This window comes from Pollachius pollachius (assembly GCF_949987615.1).
Source record: "Pollachius pollachius genome assembly, chromosome: 7".
NCBI classification, from domain to species: domain Eukaryota; kingdom Metazoa; phylum Chordata; class Actinopteri; order Gadiformes; family Gadidae; genus Pollachius; species Pollachius pollachius.
The window spans coordinates 5,768,806-5,789,364 of NC_136940.1; the positions used below are offsets into that span (position 1 = coordinate 5,768,806).

At 42.0% G+C, this 20,559-nt stretch overlaps 2 protein-coding genes across 3 annotated transcripts; both read right to left on the reverse strand.

The window, feature by feature from the left end:
• Window positions 1-1,477: 1,477 nt before the first annotated feature.
• LOC307078680 (uncharacterized protein) lies at window positions 1,478-11,171 on the reverse strand. 2 transcript variants are annotated; one of them, XM_079740622.1, is made up of 11 exons: window positions 11,020-11,171; window positions 10,886-10,935; window positions 10,654-10,786; window positions 10,382-10,453; window positions 10,217-10,302; window positions 9,726-9,865; window positions 9,176-9,311; window positions 3,908-4,001; window positions 3,715-3,793; window positions 3,418-3,497; window positions 1,478-3,236 (listed from the first exon to the last, which is right to left on the reverse strand). In XM_079740622.1, exons 1-11 carry the CDS (start codon window positions 11,040-11,042, stop codon window positions 2,258-2,260), a joined length of 1,872 nt encoding a protein of 623 aa, XP_079596748.1. In that variant the 5' UTR covers window positions 11,043-11,171; the 3' UTR covers window positions 1,478-2,257. The 2 variants fall into 2 exon arrangements, with proteins under 2 accessions (XP_079596748.1, XP_079596749.1); XM_079740623.1 differs by lacking the exons at window positions 10,886-10,935; window positions 11,020-11,171 and having other exon boundaries at window positions 9,726-9,979; window positions 10,217-10,453; window positions 10,654-10,731.
• A 1,787-nt stretch (window positions 11,172-12,958) lies between these two features.
• Window positions 12,959-19,592, reverse strand: LOC307078536 (uncharacterized protein). The gene is made up of 11 exons (XM_079740402.1): window positions 19,348-19,592; window positions 19,214-19,263; window positions 18,996-19,128; window positions 18,758-18,829; window positions 18,591-18,676; window positions 17,999-18,138; window positions 17,450-17,585; window positions 15,467-15,560; window positions 15,271-15,352; window positions 14,974-15,053; window positions 12,959-14,790 (listed from the first exon to the last, which is right to left on the reverse strand). Exons 1-11 carry the CDS (start codon window positions 19,542-19,544, stop codon window positions 13,938-13,940), a joined length of 1,923 nt encoding a protein of 640 aa, XP_079596528.1. The 5' UTR covers window positions 19,545-19,592; the 3' UTR covers window positions 12,959-13,937.
• Between the last annotated feature and the right edge of the window lie 967 nt (window positions 19,593-20,559).

Below are 20,559 nucleotides of genomic sequence, written 5' to 3' on the forward strand. Positions count from 1 at the left end.
CTTCAATTCAAAGTGTTTGGCAGACATCATCTTGAAATTCTTCACCATTCCTCTGTGTCTTGGTTCTGATATATAAAATAAGAATCATAAGATTATCACAGCAGAATGTTTATATAGTTAACTGATTCTACAAAATGTAGTCAAAATTAACCAAACCACAGAAACTTGGATAAAATACCCTTCTCGTTGAAATGCTCTTGCAGTTTTGTACCTCAGGAAAAAAAGATACATATATATATATAGCATTATTCTGAGGTAAGCGTGACTTGAAAACCCCACTCGTACAAATCAGGTGGTTTGTCCTGCACAGTGCTGCTTTTCCTATGGTTGATGAATACAAAGTAGGGTGTCAGACACATTTGGTAGTTACAGTGGAGTAGAATGTATCTAGCAGATGGTGAAAAGTTACCACAACAAATTCCCTAAATCCATCAACATGCAGCTGTGTTAGGATTGAGGTTGGCATCACAAATTTGTAGACACCCAGACATAAAGCCTGCACTTTCCTCTCCTATTCAGACCCTGTGTAATGTGTGGGTGTGTAAAGATCAGTACGTTCACTACGTTCAACTGCAACAATAGTGATGTCGACAACACCACCTTGAAGATGTTAAACTGTATATCAAGGAAAGTAGATTGGTGTGTAGTGATGCTTTTAACAGGGTTCCCCAAAATAGACAGATAAGACAATCAGACGGAGACGTGAGTTTCCCCCAAACAACAGTATTTAATTAACAACTAGATGAAAAAGTATGCATAGTGTCCAAAACAATATTTATCAAGAATCTAATTAAAATCGAAAAAATACCCTTCAGATAAGGTGTCACCAGTGGCATTCAACTTGCCTGTTGGCGACAACCGTTTACATGTGTAATATTGGTGGTTTTCTCCACCCGTAATTCAGTCTTCACTGTTGAAGTTGCTGCTGTGTCAAAATGCCCATGGAGCTAGAACATACCCTAGATGGTAAATTGACTGAATACATTTGTTTATTTAGCACTTTTCAGACCAGTGGCTATGAAGCACTTATAAATATTTAGTAGGTCTTAAACTACTGCTGCCCACGCACTCTTCCGAAGTATATGGGTCTCAGAAATTATTTATTATTTATTAAGAACCTGTAAGCGTGGCTAATTTATCATTTAACTGTATTTAAGAGATGCTTCATGAACCACCTCCAGAGTGCATGTTCGTTTACCTTGTGTCTCTGAATAAACCACGTTTTGAACATGTACCACTCTCGAGACATACCTAGCCCCAAACGATACCACAAAGGATTAAAACGTTTCATCAATGTGCTGTGTCCTCTCGTCCTTGAACTTGCCAAGTCCGAACCTGCCTTCCTGGGGTTAGAAAATGATCGAGACACATGAAATGTTCTCACCGACAAAGCAGATATTATTCACCTCAAGTAAGATCAACTAAATACAGAGATTACTATAATAACTTTATTGTAGATATTTTATTGTGATTGAAGACCAACCATACTGAACAGCGTACGTCTACAACACACTAGACAACATACACAGCATGTCCAGCTGAGGGAGCTCAACACTGTTTATATTTTGTATAATGTTATATCACCCTCTAGTGTACATTTGGTGTAATGGCTCGTGTTGCATAGATTGTCCAGGTATATACGTTGAAAACTGTTTGCATAAACAATGCTTTGCGTGTTCAGGAAGGAGCTCGATGCAAGCAAAGAGATGATTTATTATACCTTGCAAAATAACATCAGAAGTGACATTATCTACATCATCATCACATGCAAACAGTGCACTTATGCACATGTTGCATCTTATCACACAATGGCTCCATCTTGTTCCATCTTAACCTTTTTAATGGAAACAGTTACAGTACACGTTTTATTTCTCGTTTATAACATTATAAGATCATTACTATAACATTCCAAGTTAAGAAATAAATAATAAAGTGCTTTATATTTACAAAAGTCCATGCAGTGGTTTGTCTTCACAATTTGGGAAAACTATTTGGTGTCCACTGTAGAAAAGCCAACCATCTCTACTCTGATGCTCACACACACACACACACACACACACACACACACACACACACACGTTACGTGTTTGTCACATACTTTGTATTACAGATATAAATTAACATAACCACGGGTTCCATTTTATAACCATTCAGTTCAGTAGTTCACGCTTTGTGCCCTTGCTTTCAATTCAATACAACTTAAATCTCTTTACATTAAGGCTCTTAGTGTCCATTAAGTCCACGGCCTCAGACCTAATTAAACACTATGATAATCACTGATAATGATAAGCTTGTGCTGATCCGCAGGCAGAAGAGACACCTTGTTGCCTTGAGTGTCCAGAATACCCTGGGCTGCTTGTGTTGTTTGGGTTAAGGTGCTTGCTCCATCTATGGTTCTTTGAGGCATTCCAGTGTAGGGAGTCTCAGGAAGCTTGTCCGGCCGATCTCTGGGCCTACTGTTGTTTGCCGTTGGAATGAGCACTCCTGGTCGCTTCATCATACTTTGGGATTCTTGAAAGTCATCGTCCAAGAAAACAAGGCTGCATGCAGGGGAAGGGCAGGACACCTCCGAAGGATTTGAATCCCAGACTTTGAATGACGGTTTCTCCTCACCGGAAACACGCTCCATCATGCTGGACCGGTCAGCTTCTCCGACTAGGAGGGACTCTGTCAAGTTGTCACCAGACTGAGAGGAGCCAAAGCCATGCAGGACGGAGGAAGAAGTGGTGTCACTCGGAGAACAGCTATACGAGAGGTCTACCTGCAGAGCCTCTGATTGGGATGAGCTCCCTGATTCAGCGTTCCACGACTGATAAGAAAGGTCAGTTTTCATATGGGAAGAATCGAAAGGCTGCCTCTGTCCAGTCAGCTGGAAAATAGGCACCTGAGAATGTGGTAAAGGGTTGTGTACCCCACCCCACAACATACTGGGTTTGTAGAAGGACTCACTAAGTACAGCAGGCGGGTTGGCAGCGTATAACCCCTGGGTCCCAGAAGGAGACATGGAATATGTCAGGTTCTCAAAAACGGAGGGGCTGAAGGTCCCAGCGACTGGATTGTAACCAGTGCTGCTTTGGGCAACGATGAGCCAGGGAGCTGTGGAGAGCTGGGGGAAGGCCATACGCATGGCTTCCTCCACATCGGAGATGATGTCAATGGAGACCTTCTGAGAGTAACCCAGAGACGAGGACACGCTGTCTGCTCCGGCACTTTGAAGGGAATTACCACCGCTGTCGCTGGATGATAAAACAGGAGAGGAAGACTGTTACTTGTGATGTTTCTGAGAGTCATTTAATGGAGTGACATTATCATTGTCACTCCTCTGACTGCGGTATTTTCTTATAAACAGTATTGAATTTCATGTACAGGACAGTGAAGACTTTTTGAAACAAAAGAGGGCCAGCAATATTAACCCACAATGGTTTTTCGTCGAATTTGTCCTCTTTGCAGGCCTCAACATAGACAGAGCTCAGGGGAGTTTTCTGCGGCATAAGCACCTGTGAAATGGTCGGAAAATAGTTAAAACAATGTGTGGATCCTCCGGTTTTATATCCCATGATGATTCTTAAAAGATTTGGCCTGTTGGTCAAAGGTCCATTGTGTAGAATTTAGTAGTAACGAGTGGTGAGGTGGCAGTTTGCAAAAGACTGGAAGTTCCCCCCTCACCAACAACAGCAGTGGCCTGTATTTGCAAAATTCCATAAAGCTGTGTACCTTGTGATCTCCTGGGACCATGAATAACAAAGTTGAGTTTTTATAGTTGCCAACGCTATCCCACCAACTCTCCTTCAACCTAGAGACAAATGGAACAAATATAATTTTATAAAAAACCTTTTCATATCATCTTTTAACAAAGTTTAATGATGACATCATGACAAAAATAACTGTGAGGAAAAGGGGATCTAACCGTGTGCAGAAAAGATACAGGAAACTGGTGATGATTAAGGCAGCAACACACAGGCTCACAATGACCACAACCGCAATTATGGTAGGTGACACAGCTGAAAAAGAACATGCATATATCATGTATGAGAAAAACATCATTGCCTTTTCACCGTCTCCCACTACCAGTTTATACCATTTCTTCATAAACTCGAGAGAAATGCGAAATTTACTGCATTTATGTATTTCTGTTGATTAGCCCAGAGATATATATGCCGCATTGTCTGCTTTAACCCCTGATACATCAACGTTGCTGCAATAATAGAGGCCAAGACAAGCTTGTAGACGGAAACAAGTAAATGGGGAGCCGTGCGTATTCTTGATTAAAAGTAATGTAACGATTACCTTTCGCAACGGATTTCAATGAGTCACCTTCCTATTCATTTTTGTTCATGTTATTTATAGCCATTTACTATAAAATAAAAATGTACTGTTTTACTCCACCTAGATCATTAAAGATCCCATGGCATGCTACTTTATGAATGCTTTTATATAGCTGTTAGTGGGGCCCTAATACAGTATAGAAAACGTTCATTAGAACGTTACTTGAAGACGTTCATCAGAAATTCAGCCTTGGTGCAGAATTACAGCCACTACGAGCCAGTCCCACAATGAGCTTTCCACAAACTTGCTGTTTTTTAGAGGCGGTCCGGTGGTCCGGCGGGAGTCCTGGAGCTCTATGTCTAAATAATATCATATTATACATAAATATCTATATCATATAATATCTATTTTCACGACCAAAAGCTGTGTTCGCCTCCAGATGATATTACAGGGTTCATACAGAAATTCTTAAGTTGAATTTACTACCTTTTAATAGCTTTTTTAATACCTTCAGCATATTTTTTAATACCAGCACGACTTCAAGAGAGAGACCATAGGAGTTGGATTAATCAAGATGTCCCAACGGGACTTGGTCCATAGTTTCAATATGGTCCATAGTTTCAATATGTCACAAAGTAGACACAGACAGAGAGAGTGTCCAGTGTTGAAGTTAAGTGTTGAAGTGTTGAAGTTGTTATTACAGTGTAAAGGTTTTACATGAAAAAGTACTGCGTAGTAACGTGTTACACACAACACTAGCCACGTTTACATGGACACTTCTGATCCGATTAGATTTCTAATCGGAATAGATCTATTCCTATCATGCAATCTGAATGTACTGTATATAGGCCCATGGCATTTATAAAAGTGGTAAGCTTACGTTCGTATGTCTCTCGCGCACAACCGTTATGTTGGACTCGACTTATATGATATATGTAAGGGATAAAGTTGTAGTACAGAACGCCGGTCATTATCGGGTAAATAAGCCCCGACAGGGCGAACCGGATTGCGATGCGAAGCGGAGGTGTCTTGCTTCACCCTGAAGGGTATTATTTTCGATAATGGCCGGCGACGTTCTATACGTTATTACACGGCTCCTTGCCAAAACAGCAGAGAAATAGTCTGCCGCTTTGAAACCGGATGCGCTGGGGTTGAAAAGTTACCGGACAACTTACGGAGGGATAAGAAAGATGTGAATCAGGCAAAAAATCCACTTTCCTTGACAGCGGTCAAGTTCGGTATGCATAAAAGTACCGACTGACCAATTGCGAAATGCTGCAGCTGCTGATGCCATCTCTCTAAGTTAAAAAGTAGACGCACCCACCCCAAACCAATCGGAATAAGTATACATGTCGATTATAGCGGACTACACCACCTCTTCTATTCCACATGGAATTATATTCCGATCAGAGAATTGTATTCCGATTGAGCCGTATATATGATAATTTTTTATTCTGATTGAGCTGTTCATGCACTTCTAATCGGATCAGAAGTGTCCATGTAAACACGGCTGTCTACCGGTCACACCGGTCTCGCAGTAACGTCAAAGTCCATACCGTAGCGCAAATTCACACCAGTGAATTTTCTATAGGGGGACTATCAGTCTAAGTCAGTGGTTTTCAAACTGTGAGGCGCGCCTCCCCTGGGGGGCTCCAGAGTTCCTCAGGGGGGGGCGCGACGTGAGAAAAAATAAACCAGAAAAAGTAACAAAAAAAAACGCGAAGACGCAAAGTCAAACGCAAACTCATTGCTCTCACTAAAGTAGTGGTGAGCTAAAAAGGAGGCTAAACTGGCAGTTTAGAGATTTAGCTGTTCAAATGTATTTAAAAAAAGTTAAGCAAAAACATGCTTAGATAAAGATGTTAAAATGTGTTAAGAAATGTAATTAAAAACGCACAAAGATGATTAGAATGTTTCAAAAATATGTTTCAAATGTTTCAAAAATATGTTTCAAATGTTTCAAAAATATGATCAGAGATATTTAAAATGTGTAAAATATGATCAGAGATGTTTAACATATGATCAGAGATGTTTAAAATGTGTAAAATAATTAAAAGATCTTTCAAAACACAGGGATTTAGAAAAAAAATTTTTTGGGGGGGCTCAGCTGAAATTTGTTCTCTGAGGGGGGGATCACTCTCTCATACTTTGAAATCCGCTATAATCGACATGTATACACTTATTCCGATTGGTTTGGGGTGGGTGCGGCTACTTTTTAACTTAGAGAGATGGCATTAGCAGCTGCAGCATTTCGCAATTGGTCAGTCGGAAAACCCCTGGTCTAAGTCACTCCCCGCTCTACGAGCATGTCATATGCAGAAAGAGACGAGAGCGACAAGAGCTGCAATCATGTCTTGTTGTGCGGTTGGTTGCACAAACCGTTTTAATAAGACTGATTATCCCATTTATTCTACTTCTTGCTTGCAAACATAATAAAACAATTCAAATACTTTAATAATTATGCTTTTTCTTATTCGTATTGCATGCTTATTAAATGTATACTCTGTTTGAGTTCATCTCCCTCAAAAAGTAGTCCCCTTTAATTACGATCGATCAAACATGTTTTTGACACCTCAAAGGACATTATCCCGCTTATACCATGGTCACTTCCCAAAGAAAAGAAATTAAGATCATTCATTTATATTTTCATGCGTTTTACAATCCAAATATAAAGTTTTTCACATAATTAGGACAGACCTTAGCTACGACTTGGCAACGGGAGGTATTTTAGTCAGCTGAGCTATGAGCCAGAGCTAACGTTATGGATTGTACATATTTATAATTCGAAATTCGTCCCAGCCTTTATACCACAGATACTCTAGGGTCTATAGCATATAACTGAATTTTCTGATTACAGTTTAATTCATTTTTCACAATTTACCAGCTCTCGTTTTGAAGAATAATCACCGCGCCATTCGTTTCAATGGAAATCGCGAGAGTCTATACTTTCAACATAAAGTGTACATATATATAATTCGAAATTCGTCCCAGCCTTTATACCACAGATACTCTAGGGTCTATAACATATAACCGCGTTGTCTGATTACAGTTTAATTCATTTTTAAAATTTACCAGCTTTCGTTTTGAAGAATAATCACCGCGCCATTAGTTTCAATGGGAATCGTGACGGTCTATACTTTCAACATAAAGTGTAGATATTTATAATTTGAAATTCGTCCCAGCCTTTATACCACGGATACTATAGAGTCTATAGCATATAACCGCGTTGTCTGATTACAGTTTAATGTAACAGTAAGCTGACAACATCGCTAATTAACACCGCAACTGCAAATTAACCACACGGATATAACCATGGCAAACGGTCAAACAAATGTTCTTTTTGTGATCATTCTTTAAATATCGATTCCTCCAGCCAGAGGTCCGAAAATTTGCATTTCCCCATTATTGTCTTTCAAATGACTTTGAACTAACAGAAGCGAAGTGGTTTGGCAGCAAGCCAGCCGGGTATATCCAGTTTGTTTCAGCGCACGCACCACCTGACATCATTGATATCGCTCAGGTCCTACTCGCAACACAAAAAAAAATCCACGCAAGTTTTAGTAATTTTAGGAGATAGGCCTGCACGTAAATTACACAAATTGAAAAACTCATAGGCCTTGTTGGAATTTTAATACCTCGTCAGATGACCTTTATTACTTTTAAATACCTTTTAATGGCCTTAATTTGGGCTAATTTCATCTACTACCTTTTAATACCTTTAACAACCCCGCGGAAACCCTGTATTATGAATCTCAAACGACTGCGTTGGGTTTTCCGACGTCTCTGGTTCTTCCACTTCCACATCAATCTGAAGTACACTGAACTGCGACATGGAGGAGAAAGGGATTTTTGCCCACGATTGTTGACGGCAATTGTTTCCCGCCGGAGCCCCGCTGCCCGCTGCCCGCTGCCGGGGCACCATCGCTTCGGCAGCGGGCAGCGGCCCGTGGTGGTGGTTCTCGCGGCGGTGGTGCCTCGGCAGCGGGCAGCGGGGCTCCGGTGGGAGACAATGGCGGGCAACAATCCCTTTCTTCTTCATTTAGCGGTTCATATACTTCAGGGAGTCAAAGCCAAAGTTCCTTTCCCCCAATTCCTGCTCAACCTTGGCTGAGATAAACCCCACTACAAGTCTCGTTGTGGAAATACCAGAGACGTCAGAGAACCCGACGTGTTAAGCGCCATAACACCAACAGCAGAACGGTTATCCAAATATATGACAAAGAACACTTGCGTTACAGTGTGTGTATTCACACACACACACACACACACAGACACACATGTGGTGCTTGCACGGTCGTAGCTCATTGCCTCATTGGCAGGCCAAATTCTCTGGGCGGACAAAGCAGTGAAAGGGGAGGTAACTTGGCCACTTATGACGACATGTGGGAACAAATTCAAAATCGGAGCGTCTGAGCATTCATTTTTCAAACGTGGAGCAGGATACCTAGTGGTAGTTTTACACCTAACGCCATTTCTAGCTACTGGGGGGCCATAGGCAGGCTAGGGGAACTCAAATGAATGAATGTCAGAAAACCCCATGAATTGATTTTCATGCCATGGGACCTTTAACCCTTGAATTAAAACAAATCATTCAAACCGGTATTGTATATATCATATATGAGAAAAACGTCTGAGCCTACTAAACCACTAGTTTATACAATTTCTTCATTAACTGGTGGGAAATTTACTGCATTTATGTAGCTTGTTTGATACCATGAATAGGATGCGCAGATATATACAGTTTTTTGCAGATGCCATCCGATAATACTCAGTATCATCCACTAGAATTGGTGTACGTACACCTGGATAGGCGGAGATAGAGAGGGATGGAGCTGAGACCAGCAGGGGTTTTAGGTAGCAGAGCAGGCAGTAGCCTGATAGGTAGCAGAGGTAGTGGGTTAGACCTTACGGGTGGTGAATGTCAGCTCTCCACTTCTTTCACTATAGTACGCAGAGTAGCTCTGCATGCTGACCAGGTACTCTGTCCACGGCTTCAGGTCCTTGCCCAAAATCACAAAAGGCTCCATGGACGAAACGTTCACGTCCTGCAACAGAAAGACCACAGCTTCAACGGCAAGGCTCAGAAATAAATATCAGTCTGAGATTCATCTACAGCCTATGTTAGGCTCCAGCCAACACTTTGTATGACCAAGACAGGCAGCACGGAATTAAATCCTAACACCACCAACAGAAGAATCCAACCCTTTACCAATTTTTCCAAATACACCTGAATAACCAACAGCAACATTTCTACACATGTGGCAATTCCACAAATAGCAAATTATTACCCGACACATTTACATTACATTGGGTCATTCATACTTTTGTAATGCTACTTTTTACAGGACATTCTGCCTTTGTGTGGTTGAGTCTGTAGAGAGATCGACTTAAGTGATATTTAGGTGTCAATGGATGTAATGTAGGCCTTGAACCGGGGTCTCTGGTGTAAATGGACATACCATGCATTTCTCTCCTTTTTTGCAGTAGTTCAGCAGCACCTTCAGCTCGAAGGAGGGGGATTCGTATTTTGTGTCCCACGTCACCAGATAATTCTCATTTTCTCTTGTCACCGAAGTGAGATTTGGGGCTTTGGGTTTTACTGGGGTAAATATTAGACAGTGAATACAGAGAAAGTTCATTAAGGAGCAGGTAGGTGTTAGCCAATGATTATAGATAGGTAATTAAGAAGCAGGTATAGGGGGTTAGACCGTGGCTGCAGAGACAGGTCATTAAAGAGCAGGCACGGTTAAAAGAGAGACAGGTCATTAAGATGAGGGGTTATTAGACAGGGAACACAGAGTGACAGGTCAGTCATGAGCAGAGGATTCCATAGACATATGTACAGGCCAATGCGGCGTCCACATATATCACTTGGAGGACACATACTGGTCATTATGGAGCAGGTATGAAATGACTTTTTTTAGGTATGAAACGGCTTGCTTAAACTCACTGTGTTCGTCAGCTCTGATATCTTTGTACCCCACCACGGCCCCAGCTTTCCACAACTTAGTTTTGAATGTCTCCCTCAGAACAAACCTCATAAAAAAAGATGTTAGTTAGAAACATATTCGTTATTAGTTACTCAACAGATTCATTTTTAAAATAAAATCTTTACCCATCGATGTCCAACGAGCAACTGCACGTCCCCGTCCGAACTGGGTCCGGTGTTAAAGTGCAATTTTTCTCACTGAAAAGTTAAATAAAGCACAATATTTCCTATTTTTTAATAACTCACATTGCGTCGTCGCTATGAATCACAAACGAATGTGGATAGACGTAGGCCTACTATGTTGCTTTGCCTTTCATATGTGCAAATCAATGTATGATGACTGGCATTAATGTTTGGCATTAATGACTCATTAATGTCGGTCTGTCATTAATAATTACAAGTATTTGTAGGAGTAATCCACTCGGGTGTCGAGTGTGTACCCAGCGCAGCTCGGCTCGTCGGGCGGGGGATCGAACCCACACATCATCAGCCTGTCGAAGTCGTTGACGCAGTAAAGATTGAGCCTTGTGTCTACAAAACAATATGAATATTGTAGCTTAGTACAAGTAAGGAAAAATAAAAACACCGCCAATCTCCTTGAGTTGGTTTCACTGGAAGACTGTCTCTTACCGTGTGCTGCCACAGAAATACAGTTTAGAAGGAAAACGCCCAGGTAAAACCTAAATCCAATAGAGGAAAACATGTCACACATTTATTGTTACACTGAATGAATTCACATGAACTGGTGCACAATCTTAGTTTACCGTAAACCTGGTATCCGCTCCATTGTCGACTAAAATTGTTGAGTTTCCTAAAAACGAAACCGCTTTCGGACTGACCCAAGTGTTCCGTCCTTGTGTTTCGATATCGCTATAAAGTTGACACACTGGAAATGCCCCTCCTTTTTTTCATTGGAGAAAGAGGAAGTCCTGCGCCACGTTTCCAAAGAATCGAATGAATCGTCAGCAGTGGGTAGACAACACTTAGGACAAGTTATATTATGGTCAGGTTTGACTGGCCGAACCTGAAATAAAACTTGGTGCTAACATGTGTTATATACACTTGGTAAAACACATGTACACGAGTGTGTGTAATTCCTGGTGTTTATAAGGCCTGGGGGTGGTTCTAGGATTTTTTTACTTGTGTGGAAAAGATCCAGAGGTGGCCATAATGCGTTGTTAATGTGTGTGCACTGCACAGTGCGCATTTATATTCTAATAATAGGTTTAAGCATAAATGTATAGTCTACAATGTAGACTCTACATGTATACACATAATTGTTGATGGTCAGTATCCTATTTTGCATAACCTCATAGTTCAGTACTTAAACCTTAATAATTACAAATAAATAATACCTTTGCTGAGTTCATTCACAAAAGTTTAAGGGGTAGTTCGGAATTTTGGACAGGGCCTGATTCCCAAGTTAGCCTTGGTGTTCTTTATCAGTGGAGACAGTTTTCAACACATTTCATTCAGTCCTTCTAGTTGCAGAGATCGCTCATGCAAGGCTAGCGCACGGCAACGGGCAATACTAGCCTGCTAATAAAACAGTCTTACCCAATCCACAGTACACCCGAGGCAAATCAGTTATAACGCCAGACTATAGATGTAATTGTCTGTGTTGATAGAATGATGTTAGAAATAAAACTAACCTCGCATCGCATGAATCATCGCATTTTGAGGGACTAGTTTCTCAGCAGCAGCGGAATTTAACCTAGGTATCAGTCCGCCGCTGCCGTAGCCTACTACCAGGAATATAACACTGCTGCTGAGACACAGCAAGTCCCTCAAAATGCAATGCAAGGTTGGTTTTATTTCTAACATTATTCTGTCAACACAGACACTTACATAGACCGTCTGGCTTTTTCATCGGGTGTACTGTGGATTGGGTAAGACTCTTTTATTAGCAGGCTAGTATTGCCCGTTGCCGTGCGCTAGCCTAGCACGAGCAAACTCTGCAACTAGAAGGACTGAATGAGTTATACATAACGCGTAAAAATAATTATTTCCATGATAGAGAACAGGATGAAAGTCATGGTAAAAAAACGCCTGTCAGATAGCTGAAGATTTAAGAATTTGTGTTAACTACAGAAAACAAACAACAATGCATAATTCCAAATGTAAGCAAACGAGACAATATTACATTGTGTGACAACCACAACTCCCTCAATATGATCTATACTCTTAACCTCCAATTCAAAATGTTCAAGACATCATCTTGAAATTCTTCACCCTTCCTCTGTGTCTTGGGTCTAAAGAAATATATTTGTTTTCAGCCAATCACATGACTGCAGTCCCGATCCCTACCGAAGAATAAGTCCAGCCTCCGAGCCTCCCGGTTCCCTCGGTCAAATGTCTATGGGAAATAACGGGGCTTTTGAATGATCGTACATAACGATCTCTAGGTGGCGAAGAAGTCAAAGCTGCGTCACGTTTTGAACTACACACCTTTTCCATCTAGTTTCAACTGGGTTGGTCGGTGGTCACTGCAGTCATGTGATTGGCTGAGAACGAGGGAGGCATCTGATTGGCTACAGGTAGTTCCTTGTTGAAAAAATGCATTTGTGAATCCAGCCACGTCAGGAGTCTCAAAAATCCACATATAAATACAGACCAGTTCCCACACAAATGCAGACAAGTTTACAAATGAAAAGCGTCTTGTAAATTCAAGTTTAACAGGTTGTATATAAATGTAACAACATCCAAAAACATTTTGATGAAAATTGCAAATATTTTTTTAATTAATATATTTATGGATTTATATTACATTTATTTAAAACAAGGCACATTTGTGTGTGGATCAGAAAAACGCTAGAGAACATACACAGCATGTCCAGCTGAGGGAGCTCAACACTGTTTATATTTTGTATAATGTTAAATCACCCTAGTGTACATTTGGTGTAATGGCTCGTGTTGCATAGATTGACCAGGTATATACGTTCAAAACTGTTTGCATAAACAATGCTTTACGTGTTCTCGAAGGAGCTTGATGCAAGCGAAGAGATAGATATTATACCTTGCAAAATAGAGGGTTAGAATTGAGTTGATTAACATCATCATCAAATGCAAACAGTGCACTTATGCACCTGTTGCATCTTGTCACCCAATGGTTCCATCTTCTTCCATCTTTACTTTTTGAATGAAAACAGTTACAGTACACGTTTTATGCCTCGTTTATAACATTATAAGATCATTATTATAACAAAGAGAGAAGAAAACATCGGAGGATAAATAGGAGAGAGTGTTAGTATGCTGGTTACATATAAAAATGATATGAAAGTGCTTTATATTTACAAAAGTCCATGCAATGTTTTGTCCACTGTACTAAAACCAACCATCTCTACTCTGACACACGCAAACACACACAAAATGTGTTACGTGTTTGTCACATACTTTGTATTACAGATATAAATGAACATAACCACGGGTTCCATTTTATAACCATTCAGTTCAGTAGTTCACGCTTTGTGCCCTTGCTTTCAATTCAATACAACTTAAATCTCTTTACATTAAGGCTCTTAGTGTCCATTAAGTCCACAGTCTCAGACCTAATTAAACCCTATGATAATCACTTATAATGATTAACGGTATAATGGTGATCCGCAGGCAGAAGAGACACCTTGTTGCCTTGAGTGTCCAGAATACCCTGGGCTGCTTGTGTTGTTTGGGTTAAGGTGCTTGCTCAATCTATGGTTCTTTGAGGCATTCCAGTGTAGGGAGTCTCAGGAAGCTTGTCCATCCGATCTCTGGGCCTACTGTCGTTTACCGTTGGAATGAGCACTCCTGGTCGCTTCATCATACTTTGGGATTCTTGAAAGTCATCGTCCAAGAAAACAAGGCTGCATGCAGGGGAAGGGCAGGACACCTCAGAAGGATTTGAAACCCAGACTTTGAATGACGGTTTCTCCTCACCGGAAACACGTTCCATCATGCTGGACCGGTCAGCTTCTCCGACTAGGAGGGACTCTGTCAAGTTGTCACCAGACTGAGAGGAGCCAAAGCCATGCAGGACGGAGGAAGAAGTGGTGTCACTCGGAGAACAGCTATACGAGAGGTCTACCTGCAGAGCCTCTGATTGGGATGAGCTCCCTGATTCAGCGTTCCGCGGCTGATAAGAAAGGTCAGCTTTCATATGGGAAGAATCGAAAGGCTGCCTCTGTCCAGTCAGCTGGAAAATAGGCACCTGAGAATCTGGAAAAGGGTTGTGTACCCCACCCCACAACATACTGGGTTTGTAGAAGGTCTCACTAAGTACAGCAGGCTGGTTGGCAGCGTATAACCCCTGGGTCCCAGAAGGAGACATGGAATATGTCAGGTTCTCAAAAACGGAGGGGCTGAAGGTCCCAGCGACTGGATTGTAACCAGTGTTGCTGTTGGCAACGATGAGCCAGGGAGCTGTGGAGAGCTGGGGGAAGGCCATACGCATGGCTTCCTCCACATCGGAGATGATGTCAATGGAGACCTTCTGAGAGTAACCCAGAGACGAGGACACGCTGTCTGCTCCGGCACTTTGAAGGGAATTACCACCGCTGTCCCTGGATGATAAACCAGGAGAGGAAGACTGTTACTTGTGATGTTTCTGAGAGTCATTTAATGGAGTGACATTATCATTGTCACTCCTCTGACTGCGGTATTTTCTTATAAACAGTTTATTGAATTTCATGTACAGGACAGTGAGGACTTTTTGAAAGAAAAGAGAGCCAGCAATATTGACCCACAATGGTTTTTCGTTGAATTTGTCCTCTTTGCAGGCCTCAACATAGACAGAGCTCAGGGGAGTTTTCTGCGGCATAAGCACCTGTGAAACGGTCGGAAAATCGTTAAAACAATGTGTGGATCCTCCGGTTTTATATCCCATGATGATTCTTAAAAGGTTTGGCCTTTTGGTCAAAGGTCCATTGTGTAGAATTTAGTAGTAACGAGTGGTGAGGTGGCAGTTTGCAAAAGACTGGAAGTTCCCCCCTCACCAACAACAGCAGTGGCCTGTATTTGCAAAATTCCATAAAGCTGTGTACCTTCTGTGTATCTCCTGGGACCATGAATAACAAAGTTGAGTCTTTATAGTTGCCAATGCTATCCCACCAACTCTCCTTCAACCTAGAGACAAATGGAACAAATATAATTTTATAAAAATCTTTTTCATATCATCTTTTAACAAAGTTTACTGATGACATCATGACACAACTAACTGTGAGGTTAAGGGCATCTCACCGTGTGCAGAGTAGATACAGGAAACTGGTGATGATAAAAGCAGCAACACACAGACTCACAATGATCGCAACCGCATTACTGGTAGGTGGCACAGCTGAAAAAGAACATGTGTATATCATGTATGAGAAAAAAAACATAGCCTTTTCACCGTCTCCCACCACCAGTTTATACCATTTCTTCATAAACTCGAGAGAAATGCTCAATTTACTGCATTCATGTATGTCCGCCGCATTGTCTGCTTTGACCCCTGATACATCAATGTTGCTGCAATAATAGAGGCCAAGACAAGCTTGTAGATGGAAACAAGTAAACGGGGAGCCGTGCGTATTCTTGATCAAAAGTAATGTAACTAACGATTACCTTTCGCAACGGATTTCAATGAGTCACTTTCCTATTCATTTTTGTTATTTATGTTATAAATAGCCATTTACTATAAAATAAAAATTTACTGTTTTACTCCAAGTAGATCATTAAAGATCCCATGGCATGCTACTTTATGAATGCTTTTATATAGCTGTTAGTGGGCCCCTAATACAGTACTTGAAGACGTTCAAGAAATTCAGCCTTGGTGCAGAATTACAACCACTACGAGCCAGTCCTACAATGAGCTTTCCACAAACGTGCCGTCTTTAAGAGACGGGTCAACGTGGAGGGTAGGGGTGTGGCTCTGAGCAACTTGCGGCCACGGTACCATGTGCTTGTGTTTACAGTGCATATATCGCAATGGCGAGGCGCACAATGCTTTTGGCCGTGTTCTGTAAATATTCTAGAACAGTCCGGGTGCTCCGGACTAAATTATATCATATTAAACATAGATATCTATATCATATTATATGATATAGATCTCCTCCATGTGGCGGCTCATATACTTCAGGGAGTCAAAGCCAAAGTTCCTTTCCCGCAATTGCTTCTCAACCTTGGCTGAGATAAACCCCACTACAAGTCTCGTTGTGAATACCAGAGACGCCAGAGAACCCAACGTGTTATGCGCCATAACACCACAACAGCAGAACGGTTATCCAAATAAATAACAAAGAACACTTGCGTTACAGTGTGTGTATTCACACACTGTGGCATCCCGCCGCTGAACCTCGGACCGGGCGGGTCCGAGGACACGCAGTACACGGGGGTTTACCGTCGCCACCCTCCAGCCGGCGACAGAGAGCACCACGTCTCTCCCCCCAATCAGCGCAATCGGGGACACCTGGCCGGAGGAAGGGAAAGGACCAGGAGCCGGACTTAAAAGGGGCACCAGACCGGGCGAACGAGAGAGAGTGACACGGAGGGAGTAAGCACCAGACCGGGCGAACGGCGAGTGACGCGGAGGGAGTACGCACCAGGGCGAAGCGACACGGAGGGATTCCGCACCACGCCGGGCAAGTGACACGGAGGGAGCACTCGCTAGACCGGGAGAAGGGCGAAGCGACACGGAGGGATTCCGCACCACGCCGGCGAACTAGAGGCTCCCGGAGACCCTAGCACGAGGATGCAGACTAATTATTCTCGTGAAATAAACGCAGACTGCGGCTTTAACCCCTGCTTTCCGTGTAATTCCTACTGGGTATCTGACACTTGGGGAGACGGGCTGCCACAACACACACACACACACACACACACACACACACACACGCACACACACACACACACGGTGCTCGCACGGTCGTAGCTCATTGTCTCATTGGCGGGCCAAATTCTCTGGGCGGGCAAGGCAGAGAAAGCGGAGGTAACTTGGCCCCTTATGACGACATATGGGAACAAATTCAAAATCTGAGCGTTTAAGCATTCATTTTTCAAAGGCGGAGCAGGATACCTGGTGGTCGTTTTACACCAAACGCCATTTCTCCCCTAGCCTGCCATCCGTCATCCCTCATCACTCATATGAATATTGGAAAACCGAGGGATGGAGCTGAGACCAGCAGGGGTTTTAGGTAGCAGAGCAGGCAGTAGCCTGATAGGTAGCAGAGGTAGTGGGTTAGACCTTACGGGTGGTGAATGTCAGCTCTCCACTTCTTTCACTGGAGTACGCAGAGTAGCTCTGCATGCTGATTAGGTACTCTGTCCCCGGCTCCAGGTCCTTGCCCAAAATCTCATAAGACTTCATGAACGAAACGTTCACGTCCTGCAACAGAAAGACCACAGCTTCAACGGCAAGGCTCAGAAATAAATATCAGTCTCGGATTCATCTACAGCCTATGTTAGGCTCCAGCCAACACTTTGTATGACCAAGACAGGCAGCACGGAATTAAATCCTAAGACCACCAACAGAAGAATCCAAACCTTTACCAATTTTTCCAAATATACCTGAATAACCAACAGCAACATTTCTACACATGTGGCAATTCCACAAATAGCAAATTATTACCTGACATATTTACATTACACTGATCATTTATAGTTTTGTAATGCTACTTTTTACAGGATATTCAGCCTTTTTGTGGTTGAGTCTGTAGGGAGATCGACTTAAGTGATATTTAGGTGTCAATGGATGTAATGTAGGCCTTGAACCGGGGTCTCTGGTGTAAATGGACATACCATGCATTTCTCTCCTTTTTTGCAGTAGTTCAGCAGCACCTTCAGCTCGAAGGAGGGGGATTTGTATTTTGTCTCCCACGTCACCAGATAATTCCCATCATTTCTTGTCACCGAAGTGAGCATTGGGGCTTTGGGTTTTACTGGGGTAAATATTAGACAGTGAATACAGAGAAAGTTCAGGTAGGAGTTAAACAGCGAATACAAAGACAGGTCATTAAAGAGAAGGTAGGGGTAAGACAGTTAAAACAGAGACATGTATTGTGACATGTATGTAATGAAGGAGCAGGTAGGTGTAAGACAATGATTATACATAGATAATTAAGAAGCAGGTATACGTAGTTAGACAGTGGCTGCAGAGACAGGTCATTAAAGAGCAGGCACGGTTAAAACAGAGACCGGTTATTAAGATGAGGGGTTATTAGACAGGGAACACAGAGTGACAGGTCAGTCCTGAGAAGAGGATTCCATAGACATACATGCCAATGCGGCGTCCATGTGTATATGTCACTTGGAGGACACCTACTGGTCATTAGCCTATGGAGCAGGTATGAAATGACTTTTTTCAGGTATGAAACGGCTTGCTTAAACTCACTGTTGTCGTAAACTGAGATGTCTTTGGACTCCACTAGGGCCCCAGCTTTCCACAGTGTTGTTTTGTATTCTTCCCCCGGAACAAACCTCATATAAAAACATGTTAAAGTTAGAAGCATATTCGACATTAGTTATTCAACAGTGCGATTTGTAAAAGAAAATCTTTACTCATTGATGGTCAACAAGCAACTGCACTCTCCCTTCCGAACTGGGTCCGGTGTGAAATTGCAATGGCTCTCACTGAAAAGTAAAATAAAGCACAATATTTCATATTTTTTAATAACTTCCAATAGCGTCGTCACTATGAATCACTAACGAATGTTTCTTTGCGTTTAATATTTTCAAATCAATGTATTAATGTTTCGCATTAATGTCTCATTAATGTCGTTCTGTCAATAATAATTACGTGTATCTTTGTGACTTTTCCACTCGGGTGTCGAGTGTGTACCCGGCGCAGCTCGGCTCGTCGGGCGGGGGATAGAACCCACACATCATCAGCCTGTCGAAGTCGTTGACGCAGGTAAGATTGAGCCCTGTGTCTTCAAAACAATATGAATATTGTATTACAATTAAGGAAAAATAAAAACCTCACTGAGTATGTTCCAATGGAAGAATTTCTCTTACCTTGCACTGCCATAGAAATACAGTTTAGAAGGAAAACGCCAAAGTAAAACCTAAATCCAATAGAGGAAAACATGTCACACCATTATAGTTACACTGAATGCATTCACATAAACTGGTGCACAATCTTAGTTTACCGTAAACCTGGTATCCGCTCCATTGTCGAGTAAAAGTATTGTTGAGTTTCCTGAAAACGAAACCGCTTCCGGACTGACCCAACTATTGCGTCCTTGTGTTTCGATAATGCTAGAAATCCACTGGAAATGCCCCTCCTTTTTTTCATTGGAGAAAGAGAAAGTTCTGCCTCAAGTTTCCAAAGAATCGAATGAATCATCAGCAGTGGGTAGACAACACGAAGGACAAGTTATATCATGCCGTCTGGCTTTATTGTTGATTTGCCTCGGGTGTACTGTGGATTGGGTAAGACTCTTTTATAGCAGGCTAGTATTGCCCGTTGCCGTGCGCTAGCCTAGCACGAGCAAACTCTGCAACTAGAAGGACTGAATGAATTATGTTGAAAACTGTCTCCAAGGATAAAGAACACCAAGGCTAACTTGGGAATCAGGCCCTATATGGCCTAAATTCCGAACTACCCCTTTAAGGCTAATAAGTAGACAAATGCTCCAAGCAAACCTCAGAACAAAAAAGCATTATAGAAACTGACTTCTATCTTCCCTCTTATTAACTCAACATGACTAATTTAATTGTATGATATACCATACATTATTGCATGCTGTGTGTTGTAGGGTTGGGCAATCGTCTCTATTTTTGTGTTGTCCAATCACGGTTATTCTAGATTGTTGGGTCCAGGGGCGTAGGAATGAGTTTAACATTGGGGGGGACACATATGAGAAACCTGACAGATCCGTTAATGGTTTGAATAGAAATACGTCATAAATGAACTACACTGAATAAATTCACAAATATATTTTATACTACTAAAAAGATACATTTGTAAATGTAAAGGAAAACGCATTTTGAATGGCAGTAATGAACTGATAAATATCAAATCAATTCTTTAATTGCACGCTCAATCATCCAGTTTTTTAGAATAAGAAGCGGTGACAAGACGCTGTGTTGCGCTTTAAAAATAAAATAAAATATTTTTCTCCCCCCGGTATAATTTTTAGGTGGGACAAATGCGCCTGTCTCCAATATTGAAGGGGACACGTCCCCCCCGGTTCCTATGCCCTTGGTTGGATCAGATCCATGGAGAAGAGACGGCTAACAGGTTTCAAAATTCACTCGTCACTCTAATTAATGGGGCTAGGCGAGTGGATAGTCTGCTCCACGAGAAACATCTCTGAGTGGGTGCAAAGTAGGGAGGAGATTCTAGAGATCTGATTTTA

What these genes read in the sequence shown, in the direction of transcription:
- LOC307078536 (XM_079740402.1), bottom strand. Translation starts at nt 19,544, where the DNA reads ATGATTCATTCGATTCTTTGGAAACTTGAGGCAGAACTTTCTCTTTCT. An exon ending in CATCTCAGTTTACGACAACA is followed by an intron (nt 18,139 to 18,590) that starts GTGAGTTTAAGC and finishes TATTTACCCCAG; the next exon opens with TAAAACCCAAAGCCCCAATG. An exon ending in AAAAAGGAGAGAAATGCATG is followed by an intron (nt 17,586 to 17,998) that starts GTATGTCCATTT and finishes TTTCTGTTGCAG; the next exon opens with GACGTGAACGTTTCGTTCAT.
- LOC307078680 (XM_079740622.1), bottom strand. Translation starts at nt 11,042, where the DNA reads ATGGAGCGGATACCAGGTTTACG. An exon ending in GAGCGGATACCAGGTTTACG is followed by an intron (nt 10,936 to 11,019) that starts GTAAACTAAGAT and finishes TATTGGATTTAG; the next exon opens with GTTTTACCTGGGCGTTTTCC. An exon ending in AAAAAGGAGAGAAATGCATG is followed by an intron (nt 9,312 to 9,725) that starts GTATGTCCATTT and finishes TTTCTGTTGCAG; the next exon opens with GACGTGAACGTTTCGTCCAT.